The 13,437-nt window shown below is 36.0% G+C and overlaps 1 protein-coding gene across 4 annotated transcripts in view; it reads left to right on the top strand.

The window, feature by feature from the left end:
- The window catches only part of LOC107569472 (serine-rich coiled-coil domain-containing protein 2-like), a 78,387-nt gene that overhangs the window by 48,165 nt on the left and 16,785 nt on the right, over positions 1-13,437 (top strand). For all 4 annotated transcript variants that reach the window (XM_016255577.1, XM_016255576.1, XM_016255578.1 and 1 more), the window contains exons 6-9: positions 847-1,003; positions 6,920-7,000; positions 8,691-8,777; positions 10,061-10,171. In XM_016255577.1, coding sequence (XP_016111063.1) covers positions 847-1,003; positions 6,920-7,000; positions 8,691-8,777; positions 10,061-10,171 — 436 coding nt within the window. The remainder of the gene's footprint in view (positions 1-846; positions 1,004-6,919; positions 7,001-8,690; positions 8,778-10,060; positions 10,172-13,437) is intronic.

The raw sequence follows: 13,437 nt of genomic DNA, 5'->3' as shown, positions 1-13,437 counted from the left end.
CCAATACAGTCTCAACAGTGAAGCATGGTGGTGGCAGCATCATGCTGTGGGGGTGTTTTTCAGCTGCAGGGACAGGACGACTGGTTGGAATTGAGGGAAAGATGAATGCGGCCAAGTACAGGGATATCCTGGATGAAAACCTTCTCCAGAGTGCTCAGGACCTCAGACTGGGCCGACGGTTTACCTTCCAACAAGACAATGACCCTAAGCACATAGCTAAAATAACGAAGGAGTGGCTTTACAACAACTCTGTGACTGTTCTTGAATGGCCCAGCCACAGCCCTGACTTAAACCCAATTGAGCATCTCTGGAGAGACCTAAAAATGGCTGTCCACCAATGTTTACCATCCAACCTGACAGAACTGGAGAGGATCTGCAAGGAGGAATGGCAGAGGATCCCCAAATCCAGGTGTGAAAAACTTGTTGCATCTTTCCCAAAAAGACTCATGGCTGTATTAGATCAAAAGGGTGCTTCTACTAAATACTGAGCAAAGGGTCTGAATACTTACCATGTGATATTTCAGTTTTTCTTTTTTAATAAATCTGCAAAAATGTCAACAATTCTGTGTTTTTCTGTCAATATGGGGTGCTGTGTGTACATTAATGAGGAAAAAAAATGAACTTAAATGATTTTAGCAAATGGCTGCAATATAACAAAGAGTGAAAAATTTAAGGGGGTCTGAATACTTTCCGTACCCACTGTATATCCAGGTGGATTCTGGATTACATTGCTGTCATTGGACAACTCAACATTGTTGACCTGTCTAAAGTTTTATTCCGCAGGTTGAGGCCTCGGGCTGACCTGGTACATATTCTATGATCACTTTCTTTCTGTCTGACCTACAGAAGTGGCATTTTGCAGTCGTTTGATGGGCGAAAGGAACAGGGACTGGAGAGGTCGAGGTCAAACCATGTGACACTGGATGAGTTGTCTATGAAACACATGGCTCAAGACTGCTCCTCTGTCAAAGAACATCTGCTTCAGCTGAAGACACTGCTTCAGGTCAGACACAAATGAATGCTTTGCATACAGTATATAACCAGGGATGCACATAATGTTTTCAGGCTGGTTCTCATGAGAGCACCTGGAGATTTGGTTTGTTGCTCACACTGCACTTTATTGCAATTTATTTATTTGAATAATAAACAAAAGAATAAATAAAGTGCAATAATACTATTATATTTTAAAATAAAAATACAATTCTTTTATGGTACACATAAAAATAGTGTAAATTCTTTTTTCTTTCTTTCTTTTTATTAATTTTAATAATTTTCAAACCTAAACTCAGCAAGCTTTTATTTTGGTGGCTAGCTGGCAAGTAAGTATATGTGCTGTTGGTTTTAGTGTTGCCAAGTGAAGTGCATTAATGAATGAAGTGTCACAGTTCTTCATCTTGCTCTGAATCTAGCAGTGCATAGCCTAGATTTATGCTTTTGAATGAAAATTCAATACAGCATATTACAGCTTGTCAATCTAAAAAGGTGATTGTGCATTGACAGCTGTCAACCATGTCAGTATGCAAATAAATGTATTTATCCAGTGCATTTTTTATTTTGGTCGTACATACGCAGCAAGTGAACAAATTAGTAGCAGGTCAACAATCAGTATCTGTAGAGACAGTAGGCGCGTTTCCATTACAGATTTGCGCAAAACTTTGGCGATATTTTATAAATGTAGATAAAAAAGTATTGCGAAATGACGGCGTTTCCATTAACCAATGTTTTGCGACTAAAACGTAACCTTTTGCCTCTCGCGACAAGTCATGTCAACGGATTTTGGTGAGATTTTGACGGATTTTGGCTATATTTATTAAAAGGAGGCATATGCGTGTATCTTTACAGAAGCAGCACAGAGAGCCGCTTCAGAAACGTGCGTGGCGCGGCTGGATTCTGGAATAAACACAAGCATTGTGGCCGGAATCAGCTTCAGTGGCCATCTCAGAGCCACACTGCACCGCAGACGTGTGCAGTGTAAATTGTCTAAGCATTAATGGTAGGGAAAGCCCCTTATACTGGAGAGCGGCCACGTATGATGTGTTTCTTGGAGGTTATAGTAAATTGAAGAATGATCATATGACTTTTTACATACACCATGTGACCTGTAAATGCGAAAAAGCCGTATCTCTTTTTCACATTGCCTGAAAAACCACCTAATGTGAGCGTAAATACTTTTTTGCGATATATAGGCGTTTTTGCGAAATTGACGCGTTTCCATTAGACGTATTTTCAATTCGCAATTTCAATTTGTGCAATTTGAAGGGTAATGGAAACGAGCCTACACTCTTAAAAATAAAGGTGCTTCAAAAGGTTCTTCACAGCGATGCCATAGAAGAACCATTTTTGGTTCCACAAAGAACCATTCAGTCAAAGGTTCTTTAAAGAACCATCTCTTTCTTACCTTTTTGTAATCTGAAGAACCTTTTTTCACCACAAAGAACCTTTTGTGAAACAGAAAGGTTCTTCAGATGTTAAAGGTTCTTTATGGACCATTTAGACAAAAAGGTTCTTCTATGGCTCGTGAAGCACCTTTATTTTTAAGAGTGTTGTGTTGCCAGATCTTGCTAGGAAAAACAACAAAACAAAAGCAACCCACAACTTTCAACTTAAATAACTGCATAAATTGGCTCAATAAAGTGGAAAAGAAACAAGCCCAGTGATTCTTATGGTATTACTATATACATGAAAATGACTACACTGTAAGAGAGCAGCTTTAGAAGCATAAACATCTTTAGAACAGCTTTAGAAGCATAAAATTTGGTTTAGTTAAAATTGTTGAACATAATGCGTCTTTGGTTGATAATATTAGTTTGTAAAAAATAGCTTATACCAACCAGGTTAAACTGTTTTCTTGTTCTAAGCGGCAAGAGACATGGTTAACACACAATGTCAATCAAAACACAACTGACATTGTTGAGGCTAGGGGCAGTACAGTCTGATTTCAGTAGTGTTTACGGTGAAGTCTAGATCAACACAAGATGATAGTCATGTGTTTAAAAACAGAATTATTTACCAAAATGTCACTACCTTTTTATCACAGTGTGAGAAGCAAGGGGCCCAAGGGTCTGATTAGAACCTTCATTAGAACAGTCATGATCTTTACACCTCACATTAAATCAAGTGAACTAATTGTTTTGTCTAAAAAACACTATAATGCAAAAAACCTTTTGTCTTCTTAAGTGTAACATCGCAAGAGAACAGAAGTACAAACATAGTCATTGTGTTATTTCATTATAAATCTTGTCAGTTCAGCTCATATTAACTTAATTTAAAGGAAAAGTCAAGATAAGATCATTTCAACTTTCCCAATTAAATTGTAATTAAATATTTTCCAGTGTGCTGTAATGTTATCATAACTTATTTGATCATCTACTTTTAATTTTAAGCACATTTATTTAGCTGCTGTTATTAACTTCGCCTGAGCCATCAACAGGTTTTAATTACACAGTCAAATCATGCTCTAAATTAATGCGAGTGTAATGCGGCTCTTATGATTTATGAGCTCAGATCCTCATCATTTTTCAGGAATGCACAAATAATATTTGACTTGATGGTCTGAATGAATGCTGCAATGTATGTTGTGTTCAGAAATGCAAAAAAAAATGTCAATTTGAGACAATGTAAACAAACAGTAAAACAAATCAAATCCAACAAAACATCATTCCTCCAGCACAATTATTTTTCTTTGCTGAGAAAATATCAATATCAGTGTCTACAGCAATGATTTCTTTATATGATCTGCGTCAAGACAGAAAAACAGAATCTTTTTTTTTTTTTCAATGGGTGATAATTGGTTTGATGCTAGACAAGATAGTGGTTTCCTGTTATTATAGTAAAATGTATTGGTTTGCTGCTGCTTTATTTTTTGAGCGATTAAAAGTGTGACGACAGGAACCTAAGTCAATATACAATGAAAAGACGTCCTCTTTTGTATGCTCCAGTAGAAGAAGTATTAACAAGGGTTAAGTCCAATGGTTGACTTGTAGTCCAACCAATGTTTGAACACAAGTAACCAAGACCCTCGAGTTCCAGTCATAGTCCCTCTTGTCCTCTCTAAAGATCAGGATGAGGAGGGGCTAGCTAACCATGCCTACCTAGCCATTTATATTAGTGCAGTTAGTGCAAATAGCAACAAGAAAATGCTACAAGAAAAAGCCAGGCAACCTGTTTAACTATTCAACTTAAAAACGTAACTACAACATGATTCAAGTAACATTCTCTTTATTAAAAACTTGCAAAAGCATCTGTTTAATGTCCTTTTCCAAGTGCACCACACATGAAAGTGGTCGACACTGTTTAAATGTAAAGCAAATTCACTTCGCAGAAAAGATACATGAATTATGTAGGCAAATATTGTACAAACTTGTCTTAAACATATGTTCAGAAATAAAATAAGTAAAATGCTAAATATTTCTGTATAAATAAATCAGTAAATATTTTCAAAATGTAGACATTCAGCTGAATGTTAAATATTAGTACCTTATGTGAATGAATTACTAGGTACTATTATGTACCTATTAGGGGTAAAAAAGCTACAACTATGTTTTTTTAAGGGTACTACTCCAAGCTGTTGTACCCCAAAAGGTACCATTTTGGCCTCTTTTTTTCTGTGGGGCCCCCCCCCCCCCACAAGTAAATTCCTTAGTTTTTGTTTGATTATTGGATAAAAATACAGCAGTCCAGTGTATGAAAAAGACCCTGATAATATATTCACATTATCATACAGCTCATTTCTTGGGTTTCTCTTTTCAAAGAATGTTTTTAATGTTTCTCTCAAGAGATGCATTACAATGAAACAGTGTAATAATGGACCGTTTGTGTCTCTTGTATTGGTAGATAAAAAATGTATGCATACATACAGTATATTTTTTGACCTTATGACTTCATGTTGACTTGAAATGAGAGGGTAGTAGAGAGAAGAAAGGACATAATTGATGAGAAAAATCATGGGGTAATGGGGCTGACAAATGATACAGGCATCACAGTATGCCGGAGCATGTGCGCTAATTGCTAGGGCATGGATCTGCATGGCCTATCTAAAGGGCATTTACACTGATTGGTGGAGTTGGTGATTTGAGGCAACAGTGACCATTGGCTTCAAAGTTTTGAGACTTTCAGAGACTTGCAGCTGAATAGTGAGGTCAAGAGGTAAAGAGTCTACCAAAGAGAGTGTAGAACGACTAGTAGCAGCCAGCAGCACAGTGAGACTGTGTCTCCAGTGCATCTTATGGAGCTAAATCCTGCTCTTGTTAACTTCTAGCTAGTTTGCTATTCTGTGCCACAGTGTCTAGTTCAGGGGTGCAGAGATGCAGGTGAGAGTGCACCTAATTTGAACTTTTGTACACAGCTGAATGCAGAATTTTGTATTAGTTTGTATTTCTGGTCTTCAATTATTCACATACAAATGAATGGCAGTGAGTGGAGCGAGAGAGAAAAAAGGGCCCCACTTTATATTAAGTGGCCCTAATACCTGTGTACTTACATAGTACCTAGATGTGTACATAGTATGTAACCACAGTGTAAGTACACATTGGTGTATAGTATCTACAGCTGTAATGTTTGTGTAACTACACATATGTATCAACCCACTGAATGGAATGTGTAACGAATCAGCTCATGGGAAATATGAATAATTAATCATAACTAGTTATAATTAATTATGAATATTTTAGATCCGCTGTAGATATTTAGCTGACCTCTCAGGGTCAACTGTCTTGTCAATTCTAAGAACATTAATTTCCTGGTTAAGGGAAATAACTTCCTTACTGTACAATTCTACAAAAGCTTGGTTCTATCCTAAACATGCATAAAATAGTCTACAATACAACAGATAATATACAAGACAGCAATAATATACCCAAGGACCTGAAGGCTATGTGTGTTCATTCAAATAAAAGTTTTCCTATGAATTAATTAGTAGAAAAGTCCATTCCTACTGTGCCTTGGGGATTTTCCTTATGAAAAGACAGTGCTTTTCCCTGCTCACATTCCATGAGGTCGTAAAAGTATCTGGTGTCAGGGTTGCCATGGTTTGGTGTCATTTGCAGACATCCTGGCATCCAGTTTATTGGGTGAGGGGACTGTGGCGATTTGTTAATCTAATGAAGAACTGATTTGTTAAATCAAATGAAAAATTGTGTGTTTGATTGGTCCAGAGGCTACAAATGTGTAAATACAAATGTCTAACAGGACATTGGTAACAACACTTTTTGGTAATGAAAGTACAAATGTGTAACAGGACTAACAGCACTTTTTGGTAAAGAAAGTGTTACACTTTATATTAAGTAAACAATTCTTATGGATTTACCATGTAATTACGCTGATGTTACACAGCAGTGTCCAGTAAGTTAGGCTTTACATAGAAATTGTGGTTGGTGTCCAGAATGTTACTCTTTATATTAAATGGACAGTTCCTGAGGAGTTACCATGTAAGTACACTGGTATTACAGTGGTGCACCAACTCCACCAACTTGAGATCCAACTCCTCCCACTTTACATATCCCTAAACCTACTCATTTCCACCCCCTGGATCCATTTTCCACCCCTAAACCTACCCATCTCCACCCCCTGGATCCAATTGCTCCAATTACTCTTATACATATTGTTGTTACAAAATGTAGTTATATAATCCCTGTTACACATTTGTACTTACACAAACCATTCGGAGGGTTGTTACATGTGTGTAGTTACAGAAATATTACAGCTCTAGATAATATGTACCAATGTGTACTTACACTGTGGTTACATACTACGTACACATCTAGTTACTATGTAAGTACACAGGTATTAGGGCCGCTTAATATAAAGTGGGACCAAAAAAAGTCTAGTGTAACCACCTCTATACCCTGAAGAACTTTAACAATATAACATATGGCTCAACTGCAGAACTACAAGATTGATTTTGGTATGTGGTTTGTTTTAGATGGAGACAGATGGTTCAGTTGAAGATACTTTAGAGGCTCATACTCCACAATCCAATGACCAATCTTTACTTGATCAGAAGGTAAGAAGAGCTTGTTACTGTCTTATTTAAAGTTCTTGTTCTTCCTTATATCTCAGACATTTTACTTTTTCAAGTGGGGTTTGCAAAAGGGTAACCATGTGTTTAAAGCCATATTTCATATTTACATTTTTGAGCGTAATAATAATTGTCCAGGTCCTTCCAGCTCCATAATATCATCTTTTCATTCATAGCAATGCAATACTACTTATTCAGTTTATTAGAGAAAATATGAATAATCATACTTAGGATATTTCATACAGTCCCTGTGAGATTTTGAATATAGCGGAAATAAACTATGATGTTCTGTCTTCATGCAAGCCTGTGGAGTGCAATCTAATTATGTGGTTTGAATCTTTTTGAACCTGGTTCTTGTGAGATGCTGCTCAGTTTTTTGAAAGACATGACTCTGTCACATTAATTCTGTGTTTCAGGAAAAAAAAAAAAGAGAGTTGGACCCACTTTATATTGTCTTTTACTGAGATGTGCTAACATTGACATTAATCATTTGATACAAGTACTTATTACATACATGTTTTTATATTGTACTTAAATTAACATCTGTAATTACATTTGTGATTACACTTCTGAACCAATTTCTACCCTGTAACCCACCCTTAATCCTAACTATACAGCTAAACCTGTCCTTAACCTTACCTGTATCCCACGCCAATAGCAGCAAGAGTGATTTGCAATACAACATGTACACAATAAAACTGTATACATAGTATTTAGACACCTAATATAAAGGGGACCAATTTTTTATTTTCCTTTTTGAATCACATTGAGAAAGATAGGTGCATACGGTAGTTGTCAAATGGACATATACTTTCATTAACAAATATTTATATTAAAATGTATTAATTTTGGAAAGGAAAATATTTGATGTGGTCATTGTTTCTTTTTAAAAAAAAATTTTTTACAATGTGTAATCCAATTTTTAACTCTCTCAAAATTAAATAATGACAACTACATGCATAATAATTTTAGTAAAATAAGAAAAATGCTGTTTCAAGTAGTTTTAGATGGAGCTTAGCATATCAGCTTTTCTGCATATTTAGCACTGAACTATTTTGATATTTTATTATAAAAGTGTTGTTTTTTTAGTATTATTTATATGCTATTATAGTTTTTATTAATATTTTGAATTATAATTTTTTTTATATATCATTTTGATCTTTAATTTTTTAGTAAATTTGTTATGTGCTTTTTTCCTGTTTAATTTGGTTATGTCCATTTAGTAATTTGAGTGCTTTAACTTAAACTAATTTCAGTTAGTAAACATTTCTAATTTTATTTTAGTTTATGTTTTTCATCTGTATATTTTATTTCTTTATTTCCTTTCTTTTTGCTTTTTTCAGTTAACAAAAATGTGTTTCATAGTTTTAGTTAATGATAACTGTTTTGAAACATTGTTTGTAACAGCCATGTTTATGAGAATTGGGACATCTGATTGAGCCAACAATCAGCCAACTATTTAAATGAGCTTAAATATGTATGTTATGCATTATTAACATAACGTTATAAACCTGAATTGAGTTTAATACACCAACAGCAGAGCCAACTCACCTCAAAACAAATAATAATAATAAGTAATCATGTTAGGCTAATAACTGATCGCATATGACTAAGCAAAAAGCTTCTGATTGACCAAAAAAGATACAGGTTTATCTTGTCTTCTGTTATTTTCTAGGTGGTGCTGCTCCTGAAAGAGGTTCAAGAACTGAGAAATGAGCTCAGAAGCAAAGACAGGATGATAGCTGAACTTTCCCAGCAGCTGGTATGTATTATAGTCACAAAGACACCAGTCTAAAGTCAGTGCAGAAATCAGTCAGAAAACTGCAGTTCTGAGAAAAAGTGGTAAAATGCTTTTTTTATTAGCATGTTATTTTATAATGAGATGTGCTATGGTAAGAACTTGTTAAGAGATTGTAAATGAAGTAGTAACAATAAAATCTGTCTTGAAACAGGCAGTGTTGAACTGATTATTAATTACAAAATCAAACTCTTGCATGCATAAATGCAATTTTTTTCATACATTTTCTTATCAAAGCAACAAGTGAATATATTATGTTGTAGGAAATTATAATGGCAGACATGCAATGAAATATTTTTTCTTATCATTTTTAGTTCTCATATTTTAGTTCTCTAAAAAATGAAGCTAATTTTAGGCAAATATTTTTTTTTAGCTTAAGTAACTATTATTATTATTATTTGCATTGTGACATTTTCATTAAACACACTTTTATTCAATTTATTTTTATTTTGTAATTCCTATTATTGTCAGAGATTTGACCACACATTGATATTAGATTATACCACATATACTCCGCAAATAATCTATCAATATTAATAGTATTTAAATGCTACATCATTTTGCTTAACTGTCATAATTGTTATAATTATCATGCTGTTACAATACCAAAACAGCTTAACTGTGTTAAAATAGGATTCATTTTTTTTAAATAGCAAAATGTATTTATTTTGATTTTGGGGTATTGTAATGTGTGTTGTAATCTATTGTGAAAGTTGCTGGAAAAACAAACAGATGTGATGAGACCTGTGTTTCTTTTGTATGCTGTTAATTATACTGTTAATGGTAACCCTTTATAATAACTTTCATTTATAAATCATTAACAAACATTATATAATTATTTGACTGTTGACCCTTCAATCAACCCTTAAACCTACCCATACCACCAAACTTGTCTCTAACCTTACCTGTATCACAGCAGCAAAAAGCTTTTAATCATTTTATAACATCTGTTAAAATCATTTGTACATGTTCAATAAATGCTTGATCAAATGGAATTGAAGTTTTAATGACATTTGTAAACATTTTTAACATGATCTAATGTTTAATAAGTTTATTAGCAAAAATTAACAAGCACATTATCTCACGTTTCTGACTCTCTGAATAAATATTAACTAATGATCCATTAAGCATTATATAATGCTTGTTAATGATTTATTAATGAAAGTTGTTATAAAGTGTTACCCAGTTGGTTGTATAGCATTACTTTAACATTTTATTTTTATTATTTTTATTTCTATTTTTTATAGTCTTCTCCAATAGAGGATATGCAGTGCCACTGCTTGCAGGGGTCAGAGGCTGACAAGGAGTCACTGGAGCACCAAGACAAGGATACCCAAACCTTGTGGAAGGCACATAATGTGAGTATACATGCAGAGATAGAAAACATGTTCAGGGCAGCTTCATCACTATAGTGTTGAGTATATTAGGTACATAGTTAGGGATTGTACTGACTGACAGAGGCACAGTCCAGTTGATGTCACTCACCTGTGGGTAATAAGGATGTGCATGCTTCTGAGAGGAGAGAAGATAGGGACTGGGGTGGTGCAGTCGCCATTAATGTTTCTGATTCTTCCAACACAGGCTCATTGGAAAAACATGCCTTTACCTACTCCCCCCACCCCCAAAACTTCAATAATGTACCAATACATACAATTCACTTTAGTTCCCAGCTGAAATAAACACTAGTGGCAGTAAAACACCAACAACTTTTATTCTATTTTATACAAATTATGATAATAGGGGCAGATTATTGATTAATAACCACTTGTTTTGCATGGTTCCTTGCATAATGCTACATTTACCCCTCAAAAAACTTCTACCATAGTGTGTAATTTGTAAACATAATACATTGTGATGTTTGTATCATGTAATCAGCTTCATATGTATGGATTTTCTGACATAGTGTATTTGCTCTTTACGTAACTCACCTGATATCACATTAAACCTGCGATGCAGAGCACTCGGGTACGAGTCCTGTAAAAACAAGGCACGAAAGAGCTCATAGACTTGTATAAGCAAACTAAAGTTGGCATGGTTACTTTAGCAAATGTGTGTTTGCTTTTGTTAACACTATCGGTTAGGATTAGTGTAGGGCTTGTGTACGTGGTACATTATTTTAAAGATCTGACTCCTATGTTACACTACATCACATTTGCATTGTGTTTTGCTAACTGAAGACTATTTAGTGTATATTCAAAGATGCACAATTTGTTGAGTATATTAATGGCAGGGTTCTGTATTGTAATGTAATTTAGATTATTAACTTGCTTAACAGATTTTCCTAATGGCGTAGTTCATCCCAAAATGAGAATTCTGTTATCATTTATTCACCTTTATGTCATTTTAAATCTAAATGACTCCCTTTCTTCTGTGGAATATAAAATAAGATATTTTGGGTGAACTATCCTTGTAAAGCTGTGGTGTGTGATTTCTGCATCATTGCAAAAAATTGCAAAAATGATACTTGTTTCCAGAATGCTACTGATAATCACTTATTTTTGTAAGTAACATTAGCAACTGAAAAGTGACCATTCGAGGGTTGGTGTGTTCACCAGCATGGTTCTCCTGGTTAGTCGACCATACTGAAAAATCTACGCATGGAACAGTTTGTATTTGCTCTGTACCAAAATGTGTTCTAATAGAGATGCCACTGGTAATGCCATTGGATGATGGAAAAGTGCTTAATGTCTCAACGGTTCTGAAGAAAGTCTGTCAGTAGTCTTGGTAACAGAATTGTGTGAAGGATGTGACACATTTCTTCCTGGCTGTGGAGGAAATCCATCTAGTTAAATGGATCTCAGTTGGTGGGTTGTGTTCTGTACTGACAGGGTCATGGACAACAGGTAAAAACAATGCATTTATTGTTCAGAAAAGAACCCTTAGAAGGCTCAAATCAAAGACAAAGGAAAAAATTTGACGTATGACAAACTAAACAGCCCAATGGGCGCAGTGATGAGTGTAAATTAATTTCCTTTGTGTTTATAATAGTTGGTACTTTTCACGAAGAGGATACAAAATAAGGCCTAAAACTTTTTTCTTATTAAATTGCCTGAAAAGACATGCTTAACCTTCAGAAAATGTTGATTGTCAACCTCTGGTTGTCATTCTAAATACTATTTGTTGTTTTATTTTTCATTCATTATAGGAGATTTTACATTTTTGAAACAAAATAAAACACGTTTTTGAAATAAGGCAAAATGAAAATTGCTATGCTGTGAGTGTTTACATTGTCTGTTGAGAGTAGTATTGCCTTATCTATCTATCTATCTATCTATCTATCTATCTATATTATCTTAACCTTAATTCCACCGGCGTCATTTGGCACGTTTTGTTTGCCTTGTGTAGGCTGCCAGAATATTGCTGTCTTGAGTAGCCGATGGTCAGGGAGGTCAGATGTGTCCATCGAGACGAAAGGGGCAATCTGTGATGTTCAAGGAGAGGGGCCATGCATTGGCCCGAAGGTATACTTCCACGTTCATAACATGGTCCTGTTAAGTGATCTTTAGGATGCGTCACAGACATTGGAGGTGGAAAACGTCCCAACTTCCGAGGGATGGCTTCTGTCATCTTCTAGGTTTCACACACGTAGGTCACTGTCGGCACAAAGATCCTGTTGTCCACCGATGGTAATTGGGATTCTCGAGTTTGCATTACCGATGCGGATAACTTTGGTCTTCTGTTCAATGATTCGGAGTCCTGCGCTGGCCTCATGATTTTCTAGGGCCGTAGTGAGATCTCGTAGGGCAATTTCAATGACAATATCATCGGGAAGGAGAAGGTTGCCACCTGTCCAGGGTATGCCGATGTGTAGGCAGTCGATGGAGTGGCGGCCAACGAAGTCGATGATGAGGAGAATAGCATCGGTGCAAGCACGCAACCTTGTTGCACACCAGTTTCGATTGCGAAGAAATTTCTTGTGCCTCTGTCCCTTTCCGATTGACCCACTCGTGCTTGTCACGTCGGCAGTTTTGCTTTACTTGCCGATCCAAGTCCCTATACTTCGTCTCCGATGCTTTGTGCTCTGTGTCTACATGTTCTTTGTTCCCGGACTTGCTTCAAATGACGCCATTCATCAATCAACGGCCATGATTGAGGTTGGATCCAGCATTCTCTGAAGGTGCCTCATTGGCGCCTCTGCCGCGGTTACTGTGGTATCTCGGAATTGGTCCCAGTGGGAATCCAGGTCGTTTGTAGGGGCGAAAAGTTCAAAACGATTCCGGTCAGCGACATTGTATTGCTGCAATAAAAAAAGTTGAGGAAACTGGCCACAGGCTGGCAAGCATTTTAATCATATTATTGTAAGTCCTCTATGCCTGCCTCTCTCAAACGCTTCATTTTCTACAAAGCCCCCTCCATTGACAAGCACAGTCTGCTCTGATTGGCCAGCTGACCCAGTGCATTGTGATTGGCCGAACGGAAATGGCTCGTCGGAAATGTAACGCCCCTTACCATAATCGCAAGCTTCATCTTTCAAAATAAATGTAAAGACAGAGCCCGAAAGGGGAACAGAGTCGCGTGACAGACACAGTGATGAATATATGTTTGCAGTACACAAGCCACGGTTAAGACAGCTGACTCCACTGTGATGCGTCTCTCTCTCTCTCTCTCTCTCTCTCTCTCTCTC

Source organism: Sinocyclocheilus grahami, unplaced genomic scaffold, assembly GCF_001515645.1.
Source record: "Sinocyclocheilus grahami isolate Dianchi unplaced genomic scaffold, SAMN03320097.WGS_v1.1 scaffold1348.1, whole genome shotgun sequence".
In the NCBI taxonomy this organism is placed as follows: domain Eukaryota; kingdom Metazoa; phylum Chordata; class Actinopteri; order Cypriniformes; family Cyprinidae; genus Sinocyclocheilus; species Sinocyclocheilus grahami.
The sequence above is the reverse complement of the archived record's forward strand: the minus strand, read 5'-3'. Positions and strand labels throughout refer to the sequence as shown.